Source organism: Kryptolebias marmoratus, linkage group LG8 (assembly GCF_001649575.2).
Source record: "Kryptolebias marmoratus isolate JLee-2015 linkage group LG8, ASM164957v2, whole genome shotgun sequence".
Classification (NCBI taxonomy): Eukaryota; Metazoa; Chordata; class Actinopteri; order Cyprinodontiformes; family Rivulidae; genus Kryptolebias; species Kryptolebias marmoratus.
Genome location: NC_051437.1, coordinates 22235325 through 22260804, shown reverse-complemented (window position 1 = coordinate 22260804; position 25480 = coordinate 22235325). Strand labels below are relative to the sequence as shown.

The window sequence follows — 25480 nt, the reverse complement described above, 5'->3', positions numbered from 1 at the left end:
AACTACTGTCTTTTATTTAAATTCATCTACATGATGCAGGGTAGTTGTGAACGTCAGAGGATGTAGTCATCTTGTAAAAAGAATGCAACCACTCAAGGAGGATAAATAAGTCTCTATAACCAGACTGGTTGAATTAAAACCTGTTGCCCCAGTTTTTCAGTACACTATCACAATATTAATGACAAATCTATCAGCTTTATCTACTTACACACAAACACAACATCAAATACCACAGTTGGACATGAAGGCAACAACTGCTGCGAGTCCAAAGTGTTTCAGAAGAAAAAAAAAAACAACAACTGAAACTTATAGATGTCATATGCAATACCACAAACTGGTTTCAGCTGCACAACAACTACATTTTTGATGGATTTACTTGGTCTGCATACAAAACAATAACTGCATTCAGTCATTTCACTTACTCTGAAAGATTTGTGCCAATAGTTACTTATAGTTTTTTTTTTTTTAGAAAAACTGTTTGAGCACTTTTACATGTTACTTTACAATCACAGTAACAAAAGTGAACACTTATTTCACCCATTAAAAAATGGTATTTCAGAGTTTAAAGAACAAAAGCTTACATATTTTTTTACAACCACATCTAATAGAGGGTTATTTTATTTTTCCAAGGCTGTTTCCATGAATTTATAGGATAACTGTGAAATACAAAAATGTTTGAAAGAATTTTCTTTCATCTTTGTTAATCAGGAATTGTTTTGTTTGTTTTAAAAAAAAAGTGTAGCTAAAAGTAAAGCATGTGTCTAAATATTCTGTACAAACATCATTTGAGGGTCACTTTTTAAAAATAGTGAATAATAGTACCTTAGAGAAGAGGAAAATATCACACTTTCATTCTCTGAGAAGTCATTCCTTTCACCTCAAAGACCACCAGGTTAACTGGTGTTAGTGTTGCTTCCCAACACTTTCTTTACTTTTTAAGCAACAAACCAGCATTTCGTTTTTCTTTGTGCCAAAACTAAACTCGAACCTCATCAGTGTCAGAAAACATTTGGTTCTCCTCAACTGATTAGTGTTAGATTTCTTAGACACAAATATTATGTTGTGAAGAGTGTTTTTCAAAACTGAAAAACAGACTAAATAAGTTTGAAGGATTTTGTGCCATTTCCAAACCTGTAACATAGACATATTTCACAAAATACCACAGAAGAGCTTATCTTTTTTTTTTCTCAATCTCTTTTTTACTTAGACTTAGTTACACCTTTCACCTCAGCCACACCACTTAAACTCTGATCTTACTTTGGTAAAATAAACTTAAATTTTAAACAACAAAGTTGGCGATAATTATATGGATTTTTAAAAGTAGTATTTACAAAGCACAAAATAACCCATTAACCAGATCTTATTGTTTGTGAAAAACTTAGACTTAAACTATAGAAATGAAAAGAGTTTAATGTCAGATGTTGGCTTGTGTAATTTTTTCTTAAATCTAGTGATTAGACATGACAAATTCTTTTAGGAACAGGGGTAATCTTTGTGAAATACATTTAAATCATATACTGACATTTTATTGTCAATTAAAATAAAATTGGAGCAGACAAGCATACGATTCCAGTTTGTATTTTTTAAATTGTCTCTTAGTATGAATTCCTGTTCATTACAGTGAGTTTCAGAGGTTTACCTTAGGGAAGTAAAATGAGCGATTATCTGAGATTCAAGTCAAACACAATAAAACCACAGAGTTGATTTAAATAAAATCTGGCATCTTCTTTTGTAATGCAGTGTTCAGTTATGACACTTTGTTCCTTCAACAAGACAGCACACTTTATAAGATTTCTAAACATGCTGAATGAATTCGTCTAAAAGCACAAAATGTTCACTAACCTTTAAACGTTCCTGATCCACATGGCAAAGCATCACCAAGATGCACTAGAAAAAGTCTCATCCAAAAGGTCCATGCATGCATACTACAAAAACCAAAATGTCTGCAGAACATCTTTGTGCCGAACGTTACAAGTACAACAAGGAGGTTTGAAGCTGTTGTGTCTGATCATTTTTGGCAGGACTTGTATTTTATCCAAGTAATTTTGGTGTTGTAGCCAGTAGGTATATATTCTAAGAGTTGTTAACTCATGTAAACTAAACATAAATAACAGAGAATTATCTATGTTTATGTGTGGTGTGCTTTTGATCTTTAGCTAGTGTTTCATGAAAATTTGTCCAAAAAAATTAAAAAAAACAAACCCATGTGCCCCAAATCTGTTGAACCATCAACAGTCGTCTTATGACAGCTTTTAGTTTGCGTTAGCTTAGCTTAGGCGTTCATAAAAGGCGACTGAAATTTCATGTAATGCCAGTGTGTGTGTGTGTGTGTGAATTTCACTAGTTTATTGTTAAATATCCTGAAAAGCTAGTTATGGGCTAAGTTAGAGCAAGATAAAAGACACAGAACATGTATACAAAGAAAAAAAAAGGATCCAGTGGTTGGATTGTGAGTAGAAGGGTTTCAAAAGTCAACAAATGGTTTGATGATAGCCAAAATTCTAAATGTTTATAAGAGTCTGTTGGGATGAAAAGCAAAGATGAAACATTAAGAAAGTCTAAAAAAATGTTTAAAAAAATCTGTGATTTGAGAAGTTCTGATGTCTTTATTACAAACATAACTTTAGTATGAAAGGAAAAATAAAATGTGAGGGAAGGTGTCCGATTTATAAAGCATCCTTAGAGCACAACAAAAAACAATGTCTCTTTTCCTTGTTGATGCTGATGTTGTGAAATATGCAACAAGTTGTTCAGTTCAGAATAAGTCTCTTAAGCTGTCTCTCCTAAAAAAAAGGTAGCTCAGCCTTTGAGTGACGGCTAAGAACCCAGCTTTTACACGCTCCTAACAATTTCACAAAATTTAAACCTCCTTATAATTTTTATGACAATAATGAACACATGTTAGCTTATTGCTGGCATGTGGAGCAAAACATGCTGGAGATTTTCAATTTAAGCTGAACTTTCTTTTCATTCATCTACAGATATAAAACTCATGTGGATCTAGCTTTCTTTCCTTTTTTATACCCTAAATTCACAGATTGTGTTACTTTTAAAGTTAAAAAAAGAGTAATCCCCCCAATTTTTTGAAATCAAATTATTAGGCTGGTCTTTAATTTTGTGCCTCTGATTTTGACCCAAATCCATATTCACAAAAATGAGGGGTTTTCTTGTTTCATTACATTCCTCCATTTCCCACCGTGCTACACCTCCCGGGTCCTTAGATCTCGTGGTGTCCGGTTCCGTTCACCAGAGCTCTTGCCACGAGCCTTCTTAGCGCTCTCTTGTGCTTGACGATATTTCTCCAGCATGCCCTTGTGTTTCCTCCGGAGCTTGTCATTGCACCACATCCTCTCACAGTACTCCTCCACGTGTGGCAGGTTTGACGGCCCAATGAGCTGCATGATGTCCTTGAACCATGTACGCGACTGGCCAATTTGGCTTGGTGAACCACCCCTGCTGTACGTGTTGCACGGCATCCAGGGCCTGAAGCTTCCTTTGAATGTGTCCGAGTGCCCTGAGTTGTCCCGTGCCATCATCTCGTCCACAGTGTCCCCCTGGAGGACTTCCAGGTTGATGCGAGCCAGCGTTTGTGTGAAGCCATGCTCTCGAGAGCGGCAGATGTACGTGCCTTCATCCTGACGGAAGAGATGACGAAACAGCAGACCCTGTTCTGTTGACATCACACGATCGTCCAGCTTCACCTGAGAGACGCAGAAGAAGAATATGTTTATTTTCTGGTATTTATATTTGATTTTACACACATTCTGACTGAAATGCTCTGAAGGCTTTTGACAGGTTATCTGAGTAAACCACTGACATTTTTTTACATACATGGAATGTAAAGTTTCCAAAATGTCACTTTCTACTTGTGCATTTAGTATAAAGGGAATGATAATGATTATCCTCTGTTTTTTTACCTGACATGCTACAAATCATCACTATCTGCAGCTTAATCACTTATTAATAATATAACTTTAATCTAATAGTTCACAGTACATAATTGCTGCCCTTTGGCCCTTGTAAACTTTTTAACTTAGGACCTATTGTTGCTCAAAATTAAAATTTTTTTACGACTGATTATACATTTTCCCCAATTTTAATCTGGGAAAAACAGAAACACAGTGTAATTATTTAAAAAAAAAAGAAAAAAGGACATTTGTGAGTAAAACGAAACGTTTTTATCATATCTGACAGCGCCAGTTTTCCCGATTCCCTTTTTTTTCTCTCCAAAGGTTGTAGTTTGGTCTGTGAAAGCAACAAATGCAAATACAGTTTGAAAGGTTTTGTCAAATTCCATCTGTAAAAAATCAAAGATGTGGAACAGATGAACAAAACAGACAAAATAAATGATGTGGTCAGTATTTCAATAATTTGGTATGAGATATAGACGACATTGCGTATATGACATCTTTCTATTTTACATTCTAATGTTTCCATATTTGTATCTATTTTTTCTGTTGAATTTAAATGAACATGAAGAAGAGCTGATAAATGATCACTTAGAATATGTTAATTATGTCTTAATTCCATATAAGCAACCTTCTCTGTTGGAGAAAACAAATTGACTATTTGACACTGTGTAAGGCAAAAATAAGAATGTCATCTTTAATTATCAACACCATGAATGTCGCATAAAAGCCTCTTTTTCTGCTTTTTCCTAATTGTTTCCTTTCTATCTGTCATATACCAACTAGTCTTTATACCACCCCTTTACATTCATTCTCTGTATTTTCTACCTCCTGCCTTGCATATTTTTAGATTTTCTATCCCTTTGCCTCTCGGGCTGTCCCTCTGTGCCAACACAAGCACGGCAGTCCGATCAGCTAACGTTTGTTTACAGGGAAACGAAGAGGGGTGGTAATTCCTTAAAACCTGCATGAGTGACTGCGGCACATTAACCTTGAATGGGTGAAAGATCTCTGAGGGTGTGGACACACAAAGCTACATCCTTTTCTAAACAGAACTTTAAACAGCTTTACAGCTTTGTATTGAAGTCGCAGTTGCTTGTAGGCATTAACCGACACCTGATCTGTCAGTGGCATGCAGTTGAGGTTTGCAAAAAAAAAATCACTGTTTATTCAAGAAACAGAGCAATTGTGCACTTTTCTTTGAAATAAAACTGCTTAATTTAAACCACATGTCAAATGGCTGTCAAATGTGTCAACCTCATGCCAAAATTACACACTAATCTGCTTTTTACAGGCAGTTAATTAGGCCTCCGTTCCTCAGAAGTTTCACCCCACCTATGAACACGTTTCCTCTTTCCTCCTGTCATACACATATTTTATTATCCTGATTTAGATTTTTTTTAATGCGATTGCTATGACTCATTGTCTCACCTCTTCCTTGCGGTCTTCACGTTGGACCAGCCATGTGATTGTAGCCTGTGGCGAGCGAGGAACACACTCCAGGAAGGTGCTGTTTTTCTCAGTCCCATAAACCACCTTGTCTTCTGTCACATCCAGGTCTTCTCGTGGAAAAAGAAAACAGGCATTTAAGTGAAAGCAAAAAAAAGGAATCATTCAAAGCAAAACTGAAATTTAAATATTTCTAATAAGAATTTCCACAATCTCTTTTGCTGCTCCTGAATTTATTCTAAAATTAGATTTTTTAGAATAATTTTGGAGAGACTGCACTGTGTGCCAAAGGAAGACCAAAGCAAATCAGTTTCCAGTCTAATAAGCTAATAAAGTGATTTGACAATAAACACTCAAATGAATAACTTTAAAACTATTTCAGGGGAAACACTTTAAATCAAATCTAACACTCTTCATAAATTGAAGGGCCCATGCATTGTGATCTATATTTTAACAACAAATCTTACTAAACCATCTAGACACTGTCAGGGCAGTGTGCTACCATATTTCACCTCTTGTACTAATCTTGTGTATTTTTTTGTTGTTGAGGTAATACTCCATGGTAATGTTCAATAAAATTGCATTTAAAAACTTTTATCTGTCTCCTCCCCATTTTCTGTAAAAAAAAAACCTCTTCAAAACCAACTTTGCTTAAAAATAGCGTGAAAGTTCAAGCACACTTAGTAAAGTCAATTTAAGGTAAAATATCAGACTTAGCAACACAAACCTCTTGAAACGTCGCTTGAACAAAAATCCAACCTAAAAATGGCCTGGCCAATCACGGTTCACCCGGAGGCTTGAATGGAGCCAGCTCTCATCACCTCACATCCTCACACTCAGGTGAGCAAACACTTAAACACGCCTTTTTTCCCTCTTGGCTAATTCTACATTTGCATGGGCGTCCTCTCACATTTTCTTCATTCACCTTTATTTTTTTTTATTCTGTTCTCTTATATTTTGCTGTACAGTGACAAATATTTGTGAAACTTTCAGAGTTAGATATCCTTTTAAAAAGAAATAGGCTTAACACTTGGCTACATAAAAACCCGTTCCTTTTACTTATTTAATCTGAGCATTCAGATGAGTCTTCTCATTTCTAATGCAATCACAGAAAATACAGCGACATCTCAATCTGTTTCCAATAACAGAAGAAGATTTCACCGTTTTGGTTAATACCCAAATAGCTCAGCTGAGCAGAAAGCCTGGAAACAGATTCCATAAATCTGCCAAAACATATCAAACTTCAGAAGCTTTTCGTTTACACTAAATCAACGTTTTAATCTAAACAAAATCTCCAGCAGAAACTGAGAACCTTGCCAACATGAGGTTCCCAAGCTTGCCAAAGATACACCAGGAAGAAACTGATCCAGAAAAGGTAAGGCCCACATACCACTTGGACTCTGATCTACACACTGCAGAACGGGGTTTCCGTGCCGAATGTCCTGTCTGCGGTAGCGACGTTTGCTGTTAGGAACAAACCGTGCACAGGACGATCCATCCCATGCACAGTAAGGGTCTCTGGCCAAGCAGCACTCGGCGCAGACTTTCCCATACGTCTCACAGCGATGCAGCTTCACCTGCGCCACACCTGCTGGAGAGCCCACATACAGGGCTTGCTGTTTGAGAGGAAGAAAGGAGACCATTTGTGAGGAAAAGATTTTTATTTAGATAGAAGCAAGTCCTAGTTAAATGAACTCACCCTTTTCACAGATATCTCCATTGATGTAATAGAATTTGGCGCCTGAAAGAAAGAAAAAAAAAAATCAGTTAATTAAAAGCAGGGAAGAAAATAATGTGTTTTTAGTAAATTTAAAGTACTTCTTTAGAATACAAAAAATGCTGAAATAAATATTATCTACACATATCTATGGATGACTTGTATAAAAAAGACTGAGTAAGAAGGACAGTTGCATACTGTACATTTATTTCCGTACATGTTGAGATAAAACTTACCTTGAAGACTTGTAGCTCCTCCAGTGTAACCTCTTCTGTTTCTAAACTGTTTCCAGAATGCAGAGCAATCACCTTCAATACTCTCCCAACATCTGAAAGAACAAAGCAAACACATCACTGATAGGTTCAGGTGCATTTTATTGTCTAACGTTTTATGCTCCAGTGTGATGTGTGTCAAAATCTTATTTTTAACGAAAACATCCAAAAATAATCATAACGGTTGACAAGTTTTGTCCTTTAGAAAGGCACTGGATCACATGTGCCTACCTGTACCAATGAACATGACATCATACTGCCCGTCTTCTGCCTCAACCCTGTCAACTACAATTTGTTTCAGCTTGTAAGGAATGTTGGCCTTCACAAGCACAGGCTGGCGCAGGGCTGGATACACCGACCTCCACATCAACGGGTGGCTGCGAGCGAAGTGCAGCACTGAATCAGGGAAGTCCTTTGTGCTGCCAAATTCTCTGCCAGGCTGGTTGGTGATTTTACTTGGGCACTAAAAAGACAAGGTTGAGAAATGTGAAGAACAAAGAAAATGTGTAGAAATAGTTTAAAGGCAGTTTTTGACTGATTTCACAGTGAAAGTGAGGAAAAAGAAAGTTTTGAAGCCAATTTCTGGCCATTTTTTCATACTGGCTCCAAACTCTTACCATTTTACACTCAACTTGGGGGCGTGCTCTCCAAACAAACTAAAGCCTAATTACGGTCTTAACGTATAAAAACCCTCGTTAGAAGTTTTATTGTGCTTAAAAACTGGATAAAAGTTTGTGACCACTGAAAAGACATTCAGTCTTGGAATGATCTCCAAAGGAAATAAAGAAATTTTTCAGTCTGTGCCACTATACGAATAAGAAAATCAGTGTGCTGGTACTTGGCAGGTTCATTGCATGACTCAAATAATAAAGAGAGCTTAACAAAGTCCAAAGAAAATACATGAACTCTATGAACTTTGAGTTTGATCATGATATAGATCTGTATTTTTTAACAACACAGCTAAAGCCTATGTTATGCAGGATCGACTTTTTTCCCAATAATTTTCAAGGCAAGTGTTTTTTATTAGTTTAAAACAAGTGAGGAAAAGAAAAATGTCAGCCGACTCCATCCTTTTCTGTTGGTGCCAAAACCCATCATGAGTGATGGTTCGTTCGTTTGTTGTACCAAAGCTTCACTCTTCAGAACGTTGCCACTTTTCTAGAAGAATGATGCAACTTAGAGAGAATTTACTGTGATCAAAGACAAGGCAGAAATCAGACGGAAAGATCTTTACAGGCAGTAACATCAATGGCAGCTGTTCAAGTAAAGGCATGTAATCAGTCAAACAACGTTTACTTTTACATTAATGCTCCTCATGGTTTTATTTTTGATAGGCCTGTGAAAGTGGCCATTAATACCATGACTGTGCTCAAAATTTCCTTTTTTCTGAGACTGTAAAACATTTGGCGTAAATAACTGTAGGTTTCTCACAACAGCATGTTGTTTCTCCACTGCATTTCATATTAGCATGCTAAATGTTAAGTGATTGTGTGAAATGCAGGCAGTGGATGAAAAACACCTGTCATTTAATTTTTCATGTTTTTAACTTTATTGAATGGTGAGCATACTTGTGCGTCCATTTGCACAACTCTAACTCTCATACCAAGCTAACTAACAACAAACTAATTATATTGGGAAGAATAAAATGGTAGTAAATCATGGCATCCAAAATTTTAAACTTCTGTCAAGATGGGACCTGAAGAGTCCAAATGAGCCATTGCCAGTCCTTTTTTTTAATTATAAAGAATGGTGGGGGAAAAAAATTGTAAAAAGTGAATAAAAAATATATACTTCTTTCCAAGAGAAACACCCATGTAACTCAAGTGCTCTGTGTGGATACAATACTTAACATGTTTGATTCATACACAGGAATGTAATGGTAGAAACGAATATCGATCAAAGTTTATATTTTTATATCCTCTGTCCAGACCCTGTGGTATTACTTTTAAAACTTTGGCATCTCTGCAATAAAAAGTATCCCATCATTTTGTCTGTTAAAGGATGAGTACTGACACAAATTTCAACAAAGTACAGAAATGTTTCAATCCAATGTAAATATCATAGGGAGGATATATATGCACTAAATTTCTTTCAAAATGACATTTTAAGAAGGTGAAATTAGGTTTTAACTTTCCATCACTGCATATGTTTAGACTGGCACATTCAGAGACAGTGATGAGGATCACTTGGTATTAACCTCAAATTTGTCTTAATGTAAATTTCAGCAAAAATGGTCTCAACTGATCTGAAAATCAGATTTTTTTAAATACATGGATAAATATTTTACTTCCATAAAAAACTCCAGGTGGGATATTGAACAGTACAGCCGAAATAATCACTCTCTTCCCACCATCAGTGTCTCCTCACCCCTTGTCCCTGCCCTACTTTTTGAAAATATCCACTTTAGGTTTCTTTGTTTGACTCTAAATTTTAAACCATTGCATTCCTGTTAATCAGAGAGTCAGCAGAGTGAAACCACAGAGGTGTCTGCTCTGTTCTCACATTATTCATCATCTTCTGCCTCCCTGCTCTCTCATTCACTCTGCTAATGAAGTGGAATAGCACATACAACACCATCGTGTGTGCATGTGTTTGCGTGCATGCATGTGTTTATGTGTTTAACAAGGTTGAGTTACAGTGATGCGGTTGGGGGAACTTGCAAGAGGCTCCACTCAGAGTCAGGATGTAAACCAGGAAAGGGGTCTGTGCTGTGTACAGCCACAACAGCTGCTCTACCACTTACAGTAGTTTACTCTACTAATACGGAAACTTTCTACACCTCACATTTAATGCTTTTATACCCTCTCTATCCCATAATATTTTTCCTCTTTTGTTTTTGTACCTACTATGGGACATAAAAACTGCTTCTGAAATTATAGGCTACTTACACACATCTGTTTTAGCTGAACAAGTTCAGAGAAAGTGTGCAGTTTCATGCAGCATTATAGATCCATCAAAGTCGCTGGATGTAGAATTACTCTGCAGAAACTGGTACCAGTAGCTGTTCCAGTGGGGTAAAGTTCAACCAAGTTATTTGACAGTCTTCTGACAGTTTTGCTTTAACTGCAATGGATTGTTTTTAGCTAATTTATTTAGATGTGAGGAATTAATTGCATTAGCTGGAAATTTTTAAACTGCAGTTTGAGGACAACTCTTAACACATGCTGTAAGTGTCACAAAGTTGTAATTTGTGGAAATTTTCACTATGTTAAAGCAACAAAAATAAATAAAACAAGTAGTTTTTAAATTGATTTTGTTTTAAGATGTCTTGGATTTCTCAGTTTTTGCATCTTTATGATATGACCACTTACAGATGATTTTGTGTTACACTGCAAGGAAAGCTTACTACAGCTATCCTGATGTATTATGTATTTATTTTTTTAAGTTTTAGTTTTGTTTGGCTGCTTTAAATTGTTCTATCACTGCTGTGTTTTGAAATTTGCTTTAATTTTCTTTAATTATACAATAAAAAATAGTGTTTAAATGAACCAATTCTTTCACAGACAGTTTAAAATACATTTTCTACCAATACAAAAATAGTTTATTTAAAGAAATAGTAATTTCTGGTAGTCCGTATGACTGAGATTAGTAGAGGACAAATTAATTTGTCATCTGCATAATAAAGACCAACATTTTACCAAATTATTCCTGAACAGTACAATACACTCTCGTCATAAGAAGAACACTATAGTTATGAATTCATTTGGGCTATAAAACTGTCACATGTGAGTAAACGTTGCATTGATATAGTATGGAAATGTTTCTCTTACCACTCCTGGTCTTGGATAAGGGACCCTGCCTTCATAAGGACCCCACTGATAGTTAGGACCCTCTTTATGAGCAAAAGGTCCATTGAAAGCTTCTCTGATGTCGGCCATGCGGTAAACACACACAGCAAAGCCCTGAAACACGTTACTGAATAGGAGAGAAGCACAGAAAATGTTACATTATAAGTTGAATACACATCTAAATCAGTTTGTCAAGATAAGATGTTAAATCACTGAATGAAAATAAAAGGAGAAAATATGAAATGTTAGTCTTTTAATGGGATTTGTGTAAAGCTGTAAAACAGTTTGACCCCGAATCATGAAGTTTTTCTGATAGAGGCACTGAATCATAAACAACCAAATGAGTATGAAGTTTTTACTCTAATATTGCCAATGAATCAGGAAAAAAAAGGTTAATTTTCAAACCTTTTTTTTCTGAACACCATGTTGTGTGTTTACCTGATGGTGCTGAATATTGCATAGATATCTGGGTTCCTGTCATCCTTTGTCCTCAGCAGGAAAACATCCTCTGTTTCACAATAAGACAATTCCAGTTAATCTTTGTTCATTTAGGCATTTCTGCAAAACCTATTGTTGTACAAGAACGTGCAACCACGAAGCGCTGCTAAACATTACTGAATGTACGCGCATACAAATCCAAATCTCATTTCAGTGCTTTTGGCGTGATAGTTTGTCTCACCGAGCTGGTTGAAGTGTGTGTCGATGCCATGTGGCCCTGGTACCGAACAGACCAGTCTCACTTTTATGAAAGTGCTCCATTTATTAACCAGAACTCTTTGTCCTCCGACATCATTCTGCAAGAAAATACAGAAAAACAATCTAATAAACACAGCTGGGTATTTATTTCCAAACCCACAGTTTGATATTTCAGCATATTGGACTTAGGAGAACTCTAACTTTAGCTAATGTTTCAGCTCCCATCTGTAAATCTAAACAGAGCAGAACTTTAGCTTTTTCAACATTCATCCCAGTTTAAATACTTTAAAGTAAGAAAGTAATTTTTCTCATGCAGAAAAGGTGTTTGATAACATTTTAAAGGAGTTGATATATGAGTTTTGTTAACTTGGACCAATTGAACGGTCCTTTTACAGGCTAAATACGAGACCTGAGATTAAAAACAAAACCCTCAGGGATGTAGCACAGAACTGCCAGAGTACAAAAAGAAACTTGAGTAACTGCTAACATCTGCAGCTTTGGATCATGTATTTAATACATCCTAACATTAGCAATTAGGTGTTTGATTACCTCTGGCCCCCAGATCAAACTCTACCCAGTAAATGTGTAAGCTGACCCTCAATTTAAAGCTAAACACTGAGCTGGAATAAAGACAAAAACAAAATTGACCACCACGTTTCTCAATCCAAAAACAGTGAGGGGGGGTAATGATAGAAAGAAAAAAAGAGGAGCAGATCTGGAGATGTATAAATTGGAAAATGTAACTTGTTTTTTTTTCCTTAAGAGTTAATCCGAAACATTTTGGCACAATCCACCAATCTTTAACCTTGCAGCTGTGCCTATCAGTATTTGTAAGTACGTCTGTATGTGTACTCTTTTATGCATACCATTTGTGTGTAGTTCTCACAGCACACATATGGTTTACAGAACCTATCAATGCGTGAAAGAATGTTACAGAGCTTAAGCCGTTGAACATTCAGGTTGGAAAATTTGACAGCTGCTTGCAGTTTGAGAGGAAAAGGGATTTATCTCATTCAGAATACGATACCTCTACAGTCCTTTGGGAAAATGTAAATACATTACTCTATAAGAGAGTTGTCTTTTCAACAAGAGAGCTTGCAGGTGTCACATTAAATGGATTAACAGTTTAACACATTATCTCCTGCCTGACAAAGTTACCCATGAAATATGAGAACTAAATCTAATCACGGGCTCATTGTGGTTTTTCATAAGAAAATCCCAAGAGAGTTCAAACAACTGCTACAGAAAACAACTGAAAGGTTAAAGCAAGGCTAATTTGATTTAAGCACCTTGGAAATTGATCATTTACTGTATTAACAATACAAAAACTTATAAAGTATCTCACCGCACACACTCGTCCAACTCGTGCATGTATGGCCTCCTCCCTGTCCCCTGCCTCTGAGGCCTTCTCAGTGAAGAAGAAATACACTTTGTCATTGTCCCTGTCATCGTTGTCCGGGATTAGGTGAGCAGCAAGAAACCTGGGGTCTGAGAGGGGGGTAAATGGAAGGATGGGAAATGTTGCAGAAGAGAGCTACCAACAGAATTTTTTTTTTCCTTTTCAAAATTTAACTATTACAATAAACTCAAACAAACAAAAGACTATGCAAAGTTTCATTTATAATGAACTGGATTTGCCAGATTTGTTAAAAAAAAAAAAAGATGAAGTACCATGAAGTAGTTTCTGGTCAGTCTCTGTCCTCATGGTGGTGCGACCTCCCATGCTCCTGATGATTACCGAGTCTCTTCCAAGGAAATCTGCTGTCAGTCCTGTATACAGCTCTCCCCCTGTAAACAGACAGAGACAGAAGTAATACAGTAAAATATTTGCATTAAAATTCATTTTAATCTCTAAAACTTTTGATAAGTAGAACAGATATTGTTAAAAAAGCTGAAAGACAGCAAATGAAAGTGAGTCATGATGTAACTTTACATTTTGTAATGCAGTTGTGATTGAGGTCATTCTCTCCTCTAACAGATCTGCATGTTTTCACAGTTGTACTGATAAAAACTCTCTCCATTCTCTTATAGGCCTTCAATCTGTCACTTTCTGATGAGATAGAATAGTCCCTCACATTGCATTACAATACCCGAGCTACCATCTGGATGGTCTGGGTCTCACTTACTTTCTTCTCAAGAACAGCAGCAATAAACAAGAACAGCCTGGGTAAAATTTAAATATTATGCAGAGTCGAAGTTTAAGGAAATTGTAGATGACATGAACATGTGGTTTTGGCCAATGCGGAAGGGCAGGAAAGAAGAAATTAAACAAATCTGAACATATTGAGGGAGCTGTGAGCATTTTGAAAGTGAAACATTCTTCACAGAGTACTATCCACACCAACAGTGAACAAACATTCACTTTCCAGAACTAAGAAAATTCCTGCAAGTGGAAACAGAACATTAAAATTTTCCTCTGGCACTTTGGTTATGTGATTTATTAACATTAGAGTTATTTGTCAGATAAGACAGCTGTCTCCATTGACTTGGAAAATACCAATAAATAAAAATAATAATAAAAAAAACTTGTGTTTATGTGTTTTCTCGTCATCTAATAATTAAAATAAATAGTTTTTCACAGTAAATTTGTTCTTGACTCTCAGCTGGTTTTAATTTTTTCAGCCATTGTTGAAAATGAATTTGATCACAGATTGCTCTCCTGCGACACCATGAATAAAAATCACACCCAGTCCTTTTTTTGGCAGCAGTAACAATATCAGGATCTTACACACTAATCTTTCTTCATATTGTAAACACACACACAGTCAACTTGGACTCATGTATGATGTTATCTCCCAAGAAATATAATGTAAACAGATAGACAATGTAATGAGTGCTGACAGAACCTGGGGAGTTGAGCTTCGTGTTGATTTTTGGAAGAAAACCCCTAAAAGAAAACATAGTTTAGGTTGAGCATTAAAGAAGAGAACTTTAATAAAGTTTTACTTTTTATTTTTGCTCTTTTCCATTTTATGTTTATCATACAGAGCCAAAATGTTTTGCTTAAAGCTTTACCTTTTTAATATTTCTGTTCCTTAATTACTGTAATTTGTTTTTCCAAGAATGACCTATTTTATGAAAGAAAAAAAGAAAACAATTTATATAAAAGAGAAAAAAAAATCCAAATTGTTTTTTACAGTTTTGACCTCTCATGTCGAAAAGCCTTAAACAAGCCAGTGATCAGATACAGTAAGCCAATAAAATCCCATAACACGAGTTTGAATTTGATCCGTGTTTTCATCTCTGTTGACACAGTGGAGGCCAAGAAATTTGCTGAGTTAGCATTTTGGACTAAAGTGACACACCTTAAACACATCGCCGTCTTCTTCCAGCATTTACAGTTCACCTCATCAATGTCTGTGTGGAGCTCTCCATATCTGTCACTGTTTTTGCACTGAACTCAAACAGCTCTGTATCCATGTGGCCACTGTATATCACAGCTGAGCTCCAAACTGCTAAATACTTGGCTCTAAATGTAAAGTTGTCCTGCCAAACACAAAGCACTGTGGGAGGATTCTCAAAGCTGGAATCACCTAGATGTGGAGAGAGGATGGGATGTACTGTATATACACACTATCCAAGCCTCCACCTTTAAAAAGGTCCCAGGATTGTCTGTCACCAGAATAAATCTTAGTAGTTTCACAACCTACAATAAATACCTAATGACACTTAGAAAGAAACACCCAGAACCTTTTGAGCACGGGTTTAAAGAGTAAGTGTGTGCCACACCCAAAGGAGGTTTTCCAAGCTGCTGTTAGTAAAGCTGTTATCAATTTAAATGGCATTAAAGATCTATTTAAAAGAGGTGAAAGTACATGAAATAATTAGTTTTGCCAAATTAGCTTCATAAACAACTCAAGAACTGGTGAAGAAAACAAAACGAACATACCGTTGAAGGTGCTGGCAAACGGGAAGTTGGGGTCGTGCGGAACCTTTCCTCGTCCATTCTCCACATTTGTTGGATCCATTGTGAACACATGCTGAGAAAAAAAAAGTCAAAGTTACATGTAGCCGATTCCAGCAGGTGGTCTCTCAGGAGGGTGTGATGTTTTATGCTTCTCCAGAAATGCTTGCTTCATGTGATTCAGATTACAGAGCGGAAATTAATTGCAGAATCTTTTTTTTTTTTTTCCATCAGTTCTTCCAAGAATTTCTTTTCAGCTCTACAAACAGGGTCAGCCCACTGCAGCACCTGATTCTGATTATCTTTCTTAGCAAAGGTCAACAGGTAAGGCTGTGAAGTAAATCCACCTAAAGCTGTTATTGTAATTACACTAACTGGAAGGTCTGCATTTTGCCTCTTATTCACAGAAATAAAGGCAATCTTGTTTTTTTTTTAATTTTCACTTTTTTTCAAATTTACTTGTCCTGTCACTGATCTCTCTCCTGTCTGAGAACAAAAGTTGTGTCTGCGATAACAGGAAAATTGGGACAATCGAAGCTGCCAGAGTTCAGACAAGTTTCTCACTCAGCTTCCAGAGTCTGGATGCAGAGAAGCCAGACGGCTAATAAAAAACAAAAAAAACAACAACAAAAAAAAAACAAGTACCACTACTATCAAATTAAAACTGCATTTAAAGTTTAGACTTTTCAACAAAAATAGAATGCTGACAGTTGCAGATTTTATTATGCTTTCACAGACTAATTAAACTCATTTAAACTCTGAAAGCCCAAGACCGAAGCATTAGGACACACAAACATACACAAGTCTGGATTTCTATCTTTATTAGGACTTTGTATTAACTTCCATTCCTAACCCTGACCCTTGCCCTAAACTTAACCATTACCAGTACATGCTGAACCATAAACCTAACCTAAGCTTCATTCACACTTTACCCCTAAGCCTAACCTTTGACCCAATAAATGAGCTTTCACTGTATTAGGACCAGGCTTTGGTATCCAGAAGGACTACCGGTCCTGACAAAGTAGGTGAGTTTACCCAAAAAGCTCATAAAAAAGTAACACAAACCAGGTACGCACACAAACAAGTGTTTTGTCTCATTGGTGCCTTCTCCTCACAACAATCCTCACATTCAAATCAGGCAAAATGTATACAAAGCTTTTTTAAGGCTAGAATTGATGGTACAATCTGCACTAAACTATAAAGCATAACATTTTGTAAATCAGTTCATGATGAAAATCTTCTGAAGGGAAAATGCCGATAAACACAAATACAACTGGGCCGGGTGCAAAATACAAACAGTAACTTTTTATTAGCAAACTGGACTTTACATCAAGCACGGTGATAGTAAATCAGGACTCACATCTTCTGTTATGACTTCAGCACTAAAAAAGAAAAAGTAAGAGTAAAAATACTTTCATCAGCTTGTCAAATTCAGTTGATGAATGTTTCCCACATCCTTGGGTTGTGTGACTTGTTAGGTCAGAAGAGGGCCACTTTGGATAAAAGACCCTTTGTTTTAGTCTTTCTTCTTTCGCTTCAGTGCCACCAACGTACCAGTCTGTCTGCGCCAGAGACGAATGGGTGGGATCAAACAAAGTCTACTTTCAGGATGAAAGGAGGAATGGGAAATGACATGACCAACAGTGAAACTTTGAATTTGATTTTTTTAAAAGTCCATATTACAAATTAAAGTGGCCTCAGAGTGAACTCTGTTTCTCTGTCCCAGTTCCTCTGATAGACAATGGAGTATTGTTACAAGGTGGGCGAGTCCTTTACTGAGCAGAGATCACAAGGGGAGATGATGACATTGAAGTCTGCTGCTTAAAAATACTGTTAGAAACATGGGACAATCACACACTTGTGCAATACGTGCTGAGTGACATGAACAAGGAGACTACATACAGAGCGGAATTACACAGCGCCAGACCTCAGGAAATAAGCAAAGACAGTTAACTTTTTTCATTCAGTCCACATGTAGCTTTCTGAACGTTCATCAAGAGATTTGAATGGCTTTTTCAGGTTGTGGAGGGAACATGTTCGGCCCTCCAGTACACACACTGCTTCAACCCAAACTCACACTTCATAGAACTTAACAGGATAAAGGACAAACTTATTCTGAAATTCTGAAATCTGCTTTTGATGCAAGTGTCACCCAGTCCTCCATTGGAATAAGTTCTGAAGATTTTTTGTTTTTTTTCCATCCATCCAACACTTTTTTTCTTTACCCTCTTCTCCTTTCCAGGTCATGGGGAGCTGGTGCCTATCTCCAGCAGTCACTGTGCGAGAGGCGGGCTACACCCTGAACAGAAATTGATTTCTATTCTTTTTTTCTCTCCAGATTTTGTTTTTTAATGTTAATTTGTGCATATGATGTAAGCAAAAGACAATGCGGTTTCCCTAATGTGTTTATGTGTGTCTGTGTGTGTTTTCTTATTATGTTCCAGAAAAACTGTGTGGCTCATTTGATGAGGGGAGTCACCAGGGCCTAAGTCTGTCAAAACAAATATGCACGAGTTCTGTGATACAGAGAGGGAAACATTTTACACTGAGCCCTGCCAAACAACACACTGGACCCCCACTGCAGAACCACCAAGACAGTCATGATAGACACACGTGAATTTGTGTCAATTTATGTGTAAAGAGTCTTCACTTTACAAATTCGTTATGTTTAAATGTATTAATAATTTAACGTTTGATCTCAGAAGAATAGAAAAATCAAAGGAAAAACTAAATCAGCAGTCAATGAATTTTTCTCTTTTTTATTCACTTTGTGCTAATAGCTCACTGAAACTAGAATAGTTTATACAAATGTACATACAGCCATGAATTACTAACACATTCTGGCATTACAAAAAAAGAAAACAACACTATAAAACTGTTGATTAACAAATCTCATGAACCAGAGGACAAATTTTAATTAAACTTTCAAAAAGTAATTGGATGTAGTTGTACATCTCAATAACTTTTGAAATCAATCCAGTTTAAAGTAATCAAATTAAAATTTGCAAACAATAAAATGAATATAACTTTTTTAGTTTTACAGATATTGAGCTAAAATTTGATATGGTAGTAGCTGAGAGTCATTCACAACATATACTCTCAGCGTGACATCATGCTATATTGCATGACTTTTTTTGTGAAGGCTCTGACTAAAACGGCTACTTAATTTTTTTACCACAAGATTATTTTAGTCTAAAAAGAGTTGAAGGTATTTCTTTGCATCTACTTCTGTGTGAGTACTTTGACACACACCTTGTTTCTTAATGTTTATGTTTGAATGCGCATGTCTCTCATCGTGTTTGTGTGTGTTTCTGCCTGCATCTCTGCATGTTTATATGTTCAATTTGGTGTCATTTGTTTTGCTTGACTGTGTGTTTGTGTATGTGCGTGTGGTCTCGTCCTCCTCATGTCGTCACTGTACCACGGAGGTTTATTTTCACATGTATGACGCTGCTCAGACCGTTGTGTCTCTCACCGCAGGGACTCCGGCTCATGTTCGTTTGTGAGTGTGGGGTTGTGGTTTAGAGAGACAGAGGGAGGCTACGCTGACAAAAGAAACAGGCTGTGGCTTTATGTGGAGGGGGGTGGGGGGTCAAGATGAACACCATATGATGATAATTATGTGAAACATTGGTTTTACACAAAATATTTATTTTCTTAACTAAAGACATGTTTCTTCAATAAGATACCACACAACATCAGTTTCATGAAACTCAAGTCTCATTACGCAACGGAAAACAGGAACAGCACATTCAATTCTTTATGGCAAAACAATGTTTCACAAAGAGGCTTTTTTTTTCTTCAAACTGTTTGTTAGCGAATGAACCAAATGTTTTTGTTTTTGTGTAAAACTTTCTGGACATTTGAACAACAATATAACATTAGGGTGGTGTGAGAGAGATAGAAACAGTATGTGTACGTCTGCCCCTAACGGAGATAAAACACCTTTTGGGTTAAAGGTCATCCCACCCAGAGTCCAGTTCGAGGGCCTCGGAGCCCCGGTTCCTGAGAGAGGTCACGCAAACAGGCGGTGATGTGTTCTCCAGCAGTTAACAATTGGTTAGATAAATGGACAGACTCCCTTTGGTGCTGTTTTGTCAAGCAGACTCCGACTACCTGAGAGGACACGCTCACAGTCGGAATGACTTTAGCACACACAGAAACACACACACACACACAGCAGCTGGTGTCTTATTGTCAGTGAAGTCAGCAGAACTACTGACAGACACTGACATAACCTGATCGAGTCATCTCATACAGACTCATACATGCTGTGCAAAAGTTTTAAACTACCCTTTTGTTATTTTTTATACTTGCTTCCAAAAAGCCAGACATTCTTGTTATCTTTAAAAGTGGTCTTGATCAGTAGTTCTTCATCTGAGTAGTTCAATCTGATTGTAAATCAGCTCTGTTAAAAAATGCACTTTTCAGTTTTATAGGATTCTGCTGAATTTGTTTGTATACCTATAGTTAATTTATATGGCATTTGATGATACCCACAAAACAAAAAGACATGACAGTGAGAGGAGAACAGAAAATGACAGAAAACAAAGAACCCACATATTGATAACCACCTAAAAGACGTGAGAAAAAGTTATAAATGCTGGAGTGTAGCTCCCTTTGCTTATGTACACAAGTCACTACACACATTCTTAAATGATTAGCATTCTTTTATTACACTGGTTTCCTTCACACAACTCTGCCAATATCTGCTTGCCCCTTTCTGAATGCAGATTTTGACCCCCTCCTGCTGAGCCAGGCAGGACAGCAATGGCCTAAAAAACTGCCTTGAAACAGAAACTTTTGAGTTTGGTCTTAATGGTCCCATTCATGGGTTCTTGTACTTCAAATGGCTACAAGTGTGAGACTCTGCAGAGGGTTCCACTGAGCTGAATAAGTGTGAGGAGAGCCAGCCTGTGCAGCTGAAAAGATGTATAGTGAGGGTAAGCAGCCTCTTAAGAAAAAAAAAATCCCCAGCCAGTCTGGGCAGTGGATTAAACAGAACAGGCCAATGTCCTACGTACATCTATTCATAGGTCTTTTATCGAATCCCAAAACAAGTGCAGAGCACAACTGCTGCCATTTCAAGGCCATGACAGTTTGTTCTTTTTTTAATGTGTATTCAAAAACAAGATGTTCAGTTACTGCTAGACAAATAAGCAACTGCACATTTGTTTGAAACGCCTCACCTCATTTTCATTTTTTTTCTTGTTATATTTTATAGGGAGCTACAATACTAAAGGCACCAAAAGCTTCAAAATGCGCTGTAGCTTTTGCCACATGACGCAATAATTAAAAAAAACTGAACCTTTTGAGAAAATTATAATTTTTTCTGTCCTCACAACAACTAACAGTTGAAGTTTCTAAAAACAAAAAACACAGTCCACGTAAAGCTTTGTCTTCTACAAGTCACGCATTTATATTTTTAACAAATATATTGATATTGCAGATCAGTATACATGTGTTGAAACATGCTTTGTAACTGATTACATGCATAAAAAAATTCCTTGGTATTTTATGCATGTACAAAGTTCAATGGCTAATATGCGCAAACACAGAACTCCAAATTTTTACAACCAAAGCCTCAAAACCCACGGATTATCACCTTACCTCTCCTCTGTGGCCCACATAGATGAAGGCACACATGGGCTGGAAAGCACCAGTGCCACAAGCCAGCAGGTGGGTGCGGTTGTAAGGCTGCAGAAGACGAACAAAGTTGGCACACTCTGTCTGCAACATAGAAATAAACACAGGCATACAGTTTTTAAAACACTGTCAATAGGTTTTAATTAAGCATGTCAAAGAGGACAATGTTTTAAGTACTGATAGGTAAATCAGTAAATGTTTACAGTACGTAAACAACAGGAATCTTCTGCCCATGTGGAGGATGAGGGAATTCTTTGTTATGCACAAAAACACATGACAATTTATAGAAAGCCCCCAAAATAAATCAAATTACAGTAAGTATCACCTAAATGCACATAAGCAGAGTTTCATGGTACTAAAGGGAACCAAAATACTGGATAATAATGATTATTGATAGCAGATGTTGCAATAAACCCCAAAAGAGTATTATTAGTAGAGATGTGAAAGTCCCTCCTAACAGTACTTGTATCTTTAAAGCTTGGATGTCAGCCACAAGCACGCTGATGTAAAACAAACTCCACTGCTCTCTGATTAAAGGAACATAACCAGGAAACTTTTATGACATTTAAATATAAATATATATACACCGATTAAATTAATTCAAAGGACAGACATGCCAAATCAAAAATACGAAAGACGCTGACGCAACTTCAAAACATACAGTCATAATCTGAATAAGTGAAACAGAGACTGAACAGGACCAAGACAAAAAGTCTAGACAGAAGAAGAGGAACGAGCACAAAAGAAGAGATAAATAAGGAAACAAGTGTCATGACATTTGTGTTGTACACATTGATCCAAAGGAAGCAGGGAACACGACTACTTCCTTTTTCCTTTCTGCAAAAACAGCAGCTGACAAAAACTGCCTGCCCAGATGAACTTGATCAACTGGGTGTCATTCCCTGAACTTAACCAGGTCAAACTTATACAAGCACAAATACTACTAGAAAAAAAAAATCAGCTCACCTTAAAAGAAATCATATCATTTTTCAGTGAAGATATGTTTAAGATTTAAGTTGGGTTTGTGTTTACAAGTAATGGTTCTCCAGTAATTCTTTAGGAAAACATGCAAGTCTGTTGGCAAATACTGATTGAAACAAACTAACTGAAATAGTTTGAAGACTATTGGCTTGTTGCTTCAGTTTTTATCACATTTGTATGTTGCCTGCTGTCAGTATTTTGATTCCCTCATGTACACATTAGCCAGTTTTGGAGTTTCACCAGTGGATGGATCTGGTTTTGTGTGTGTGGGCCCTTTCCTTCTCAAAGTTGCTGTCAGCTCTTAAGCCATTGTTGATCATCACCTCGAGTGCTTTGGCGACACCTCAGACCTGATGTAAACCATTTTACTGAGCTTGGAGACACAGTTTACATCATTTTATTGCTCCTACGTGACGCATGTTTTCACCAAATAGAGCTAGGCCAGTGACGCACTTATATAAAAATATTTTGCCTAAATCATAAAACTTTGCAATTTAAAAAAAAAAAAACATATGAACTCCGACTTTTATTTTATTACAGGCAGCATGAATCCAGCATATTTCATGTTGGTCTGGTGTTGCACATGTACTTTCACTCCACAACTTAAGGCCTGCCACTTTTTAAACACAATTTATAATTTTATTAATAATATTAGTTGTAGTATTTCAAACTGATTAAGTTAATAGGGTATTGTAATCCTGATTTGATATGAAAGCATTACTGACGAAAGACCAAGGCTTGCAGGAGCGAAGATGAACATAAATAAACTTAAATGTCGAGCAAAGGTCCCAGTGATTGGGGCATTTCTAAGCAGCAGAATGTATCTGCTATAAACATTATGAGTAGAAGCTTTTTTTATGTCACAATGCTTATCAAAAACATCCTTGCACTCCAGGGTGCCAGTCTCTGCTGGAGATGGAGTCCTGTGGCAGTAAGAAGAGCAATTTGACCAGGTATCTGAATCTAATCAGATATGTATTCTACATGACAATTCTGCAGCATACAGTGAAGGCACCTCTCCTAACTCATTTTCCTTGAAAAACAATATCAGGAAACAATTTCAAGAAATCTGCAAAACCACCTTGTGTATAATTGCAGGCCCGAGGTGGACAGCTGTGATTTCCAGTCCCTCAGACAGCCCTGCATCAAGAGCTGTCTTTCATCACTGATGATTTAGGTGCATGAGCAGGGGATTAAGAACGTTAAGCACATGCGTAAGGAATTATTTTTTAAGCACTACAATATGTACTTGTTTTCACAAATGTCACTCAACTTTACTGCACAAAGACAAGCCTTCAGTTAACCCTTTCCAAAGGAAGAATTGAGTTCTCTGAACTCTGTAGCCCCTGAAATGAACTGGTACTCAGTAATCTGAACTCAGGTCAGTGGAATCAATATTCCAGATTTTTTAATGGATGCTGAATGCACCAAACAATAAATAAAGATCATTTTGAGTGTTTTTGGCAAGACATTTATGTGATGACAGCATTAATGCAAAAACTACACTGAGACCTTGAAGCAGCTATTGTTGGCTTTGAAACAGCTATTCCAGAAAAGTCCAGCAAATTCATAACAAGACTATGCAAAACAGCCCGTTGCACAGATTATTAAAGGGAATCATGGTGAGAATGAACAAACCTGCCTGCAGTCCTCACCTGTACACAACAGAAAATTATATGTCAGGATTTGTTTGAAAAACAAATAAGACACAGTAACACCTAAAATGTGTTGCTTGGTATCCTGAATGCCAGAATATTTAAATATGAGGTGAAACAGCAACATTACAAAGTGCTCCAAGCTTTACTGTTACAATATCACGTTTTAAATGTAGGAACAGGTTTAAATAAATTAATTTAATTAATCTGATAAAAATAAATGACTCTGACAAGACAAAACATGAAAAATACAGGGTTCATATTGTCTTTAATTGAGAAAGTGGTACAATTAGCTTGTTTATTTATTTATTATATTTTGCATTTTCTATCACACTATCTGATTTGAGGTTGTATTTATTCAGCAAGCAAAAAAATGCTGATTATAGAGAAAATCTGTTACAATTTTGAAGGTTTTGTCTGCTGTGCTGCCATCAAAAAAACAGCCGCAGATTTTTATCTCTGGCCAACTGAAAAACTCAGAAGGGTGGATTGTATTTTTTGCCTCCGTTTTCAGGAGGAAGCGCAATGTTCAATGGAGCTGAATTGACCCAGATTGTGTAGAAATATGCCTCTCTTGTGTTTCAGTTCCAGTCTTAGAAACCTGTGTTGCCTTGGAGACTAAAATGTGGAATGAAATGTTGAAAAGATAAAATATGCCTGCACTTTCCCAATGTGGGATTTTGGGTTTTGCAATTCTGTGTGGTCTATGTGAGATTAAGTGGCAGCAGAAGGTGGTTTAGCAGAAAATGAAGTGGTTTGATTACCAAAGCACTCAGGGATCTAAGGGAGTATTCTAGCCAGGACTGAAAATTGCAGCACAAATAGCTAGGGTCAGGGAAAGCTGCTGAAAACAAAGACTTGCAATGTTCCTTTTATTCAACTTTGATTTTTTAAAAAGATTGACCGACCACAGTAATGAATACAGTCAGTTAAAGATATGAAATTTCCCACATACTTTGCATTTTCTCAGTCATAGAGTTTTGACCTGTACAGTGTTGCATTTTTACCATTTCATTATTATTATTTTAAAGAAGTGATTAATTGCTATAAACAAATAGGAACAGTGCCAAGACCCCAGGAAGCCTCTAAAGACCTTTGCAAGTTACAACTGATTTCCCCCATAATATATTAATTTAAGTGCATTAAACAAGAAAGTACTGTGATTTTTACTAATAGCCCAAAGGTTCACAAACAGGTCAATGTGCCAAAGAAAAGTAATTTTTCCTAATCTATAGTTTGCAACTGGTTAAAAACTCACATCAAGAAAGACCAAAAGGTTAGGTGACTAAGTTCAGAAAGCTGGTGCAGAACCACAAGTTTAACTATAAAAACATGGGTGGGGGGTAATATCAAATTTTAGATGCATCACATTGTAATCATGGTATACTCTGAATCAATTTTTAAATGTCAAAATGGATTTTTGTTAATATTAATTAATAATGTAATGTTGAAGAACACAAAAGG

The 25480-nt window shown here is 36.6% G+C and overlaps 1 protein-coding gene across 1 annotated transcript in view; it reads right to left on the bottom strand.

Moving 5' to 3' along the window:
• Positions 1-389: 389 nt before the first annotated feature.
• The window catches only part of sema3bl (sema domain, immunoglobulin domain (Ig), short basic domain, secreted, (semaphorin) 3bl), a 53328-nt gene continuing 28237 nt past the window's right edge, over positions 390-25480 (bottom strand). Inside the window, exons 4-16 of the mRNA XM_017417789.3 lie at positions 21345-21464; positions 15720-15810; positions 13502-13618; positions 13176-13318; positions 11814-11928; positions 11573-11642; positions 11117-11261; positions 7578-7809; positions 7311-7402; positions 7057-7098; positions 6748-6973; positions 5340-5467; positions 390-3701 (exon numbers count right to left, since the gene is read on the bottom strand). Coding sequence (XP_017273278.1) covers positions 3201-3701; positions 5340-5467; positions 6748-6973; positions 7057-7098; positions 7311-7402; positions 7578-7809; positions 11117-11261; positions 11573-11642; positions 11814-11928; positions 13176-13318; positions 13502-13618; positions 15720-15810; positions 21345-21464 — 2022 coding nt within the window. The 3' untranslated portion in view covers positions 390-3200. The remainder of the gene's footprint in view (positions 3702-5339; positions 5468-6747; positions 6974-7056; positions 7099-7310; positions 7403-7577; positions 7810-11116; positions 11262-11572; positions 11643-11813; positions 11929-13175; positions 13319-13501; positions 13619-15719; positions 15811-21344; positions 21465-25480) is intronic.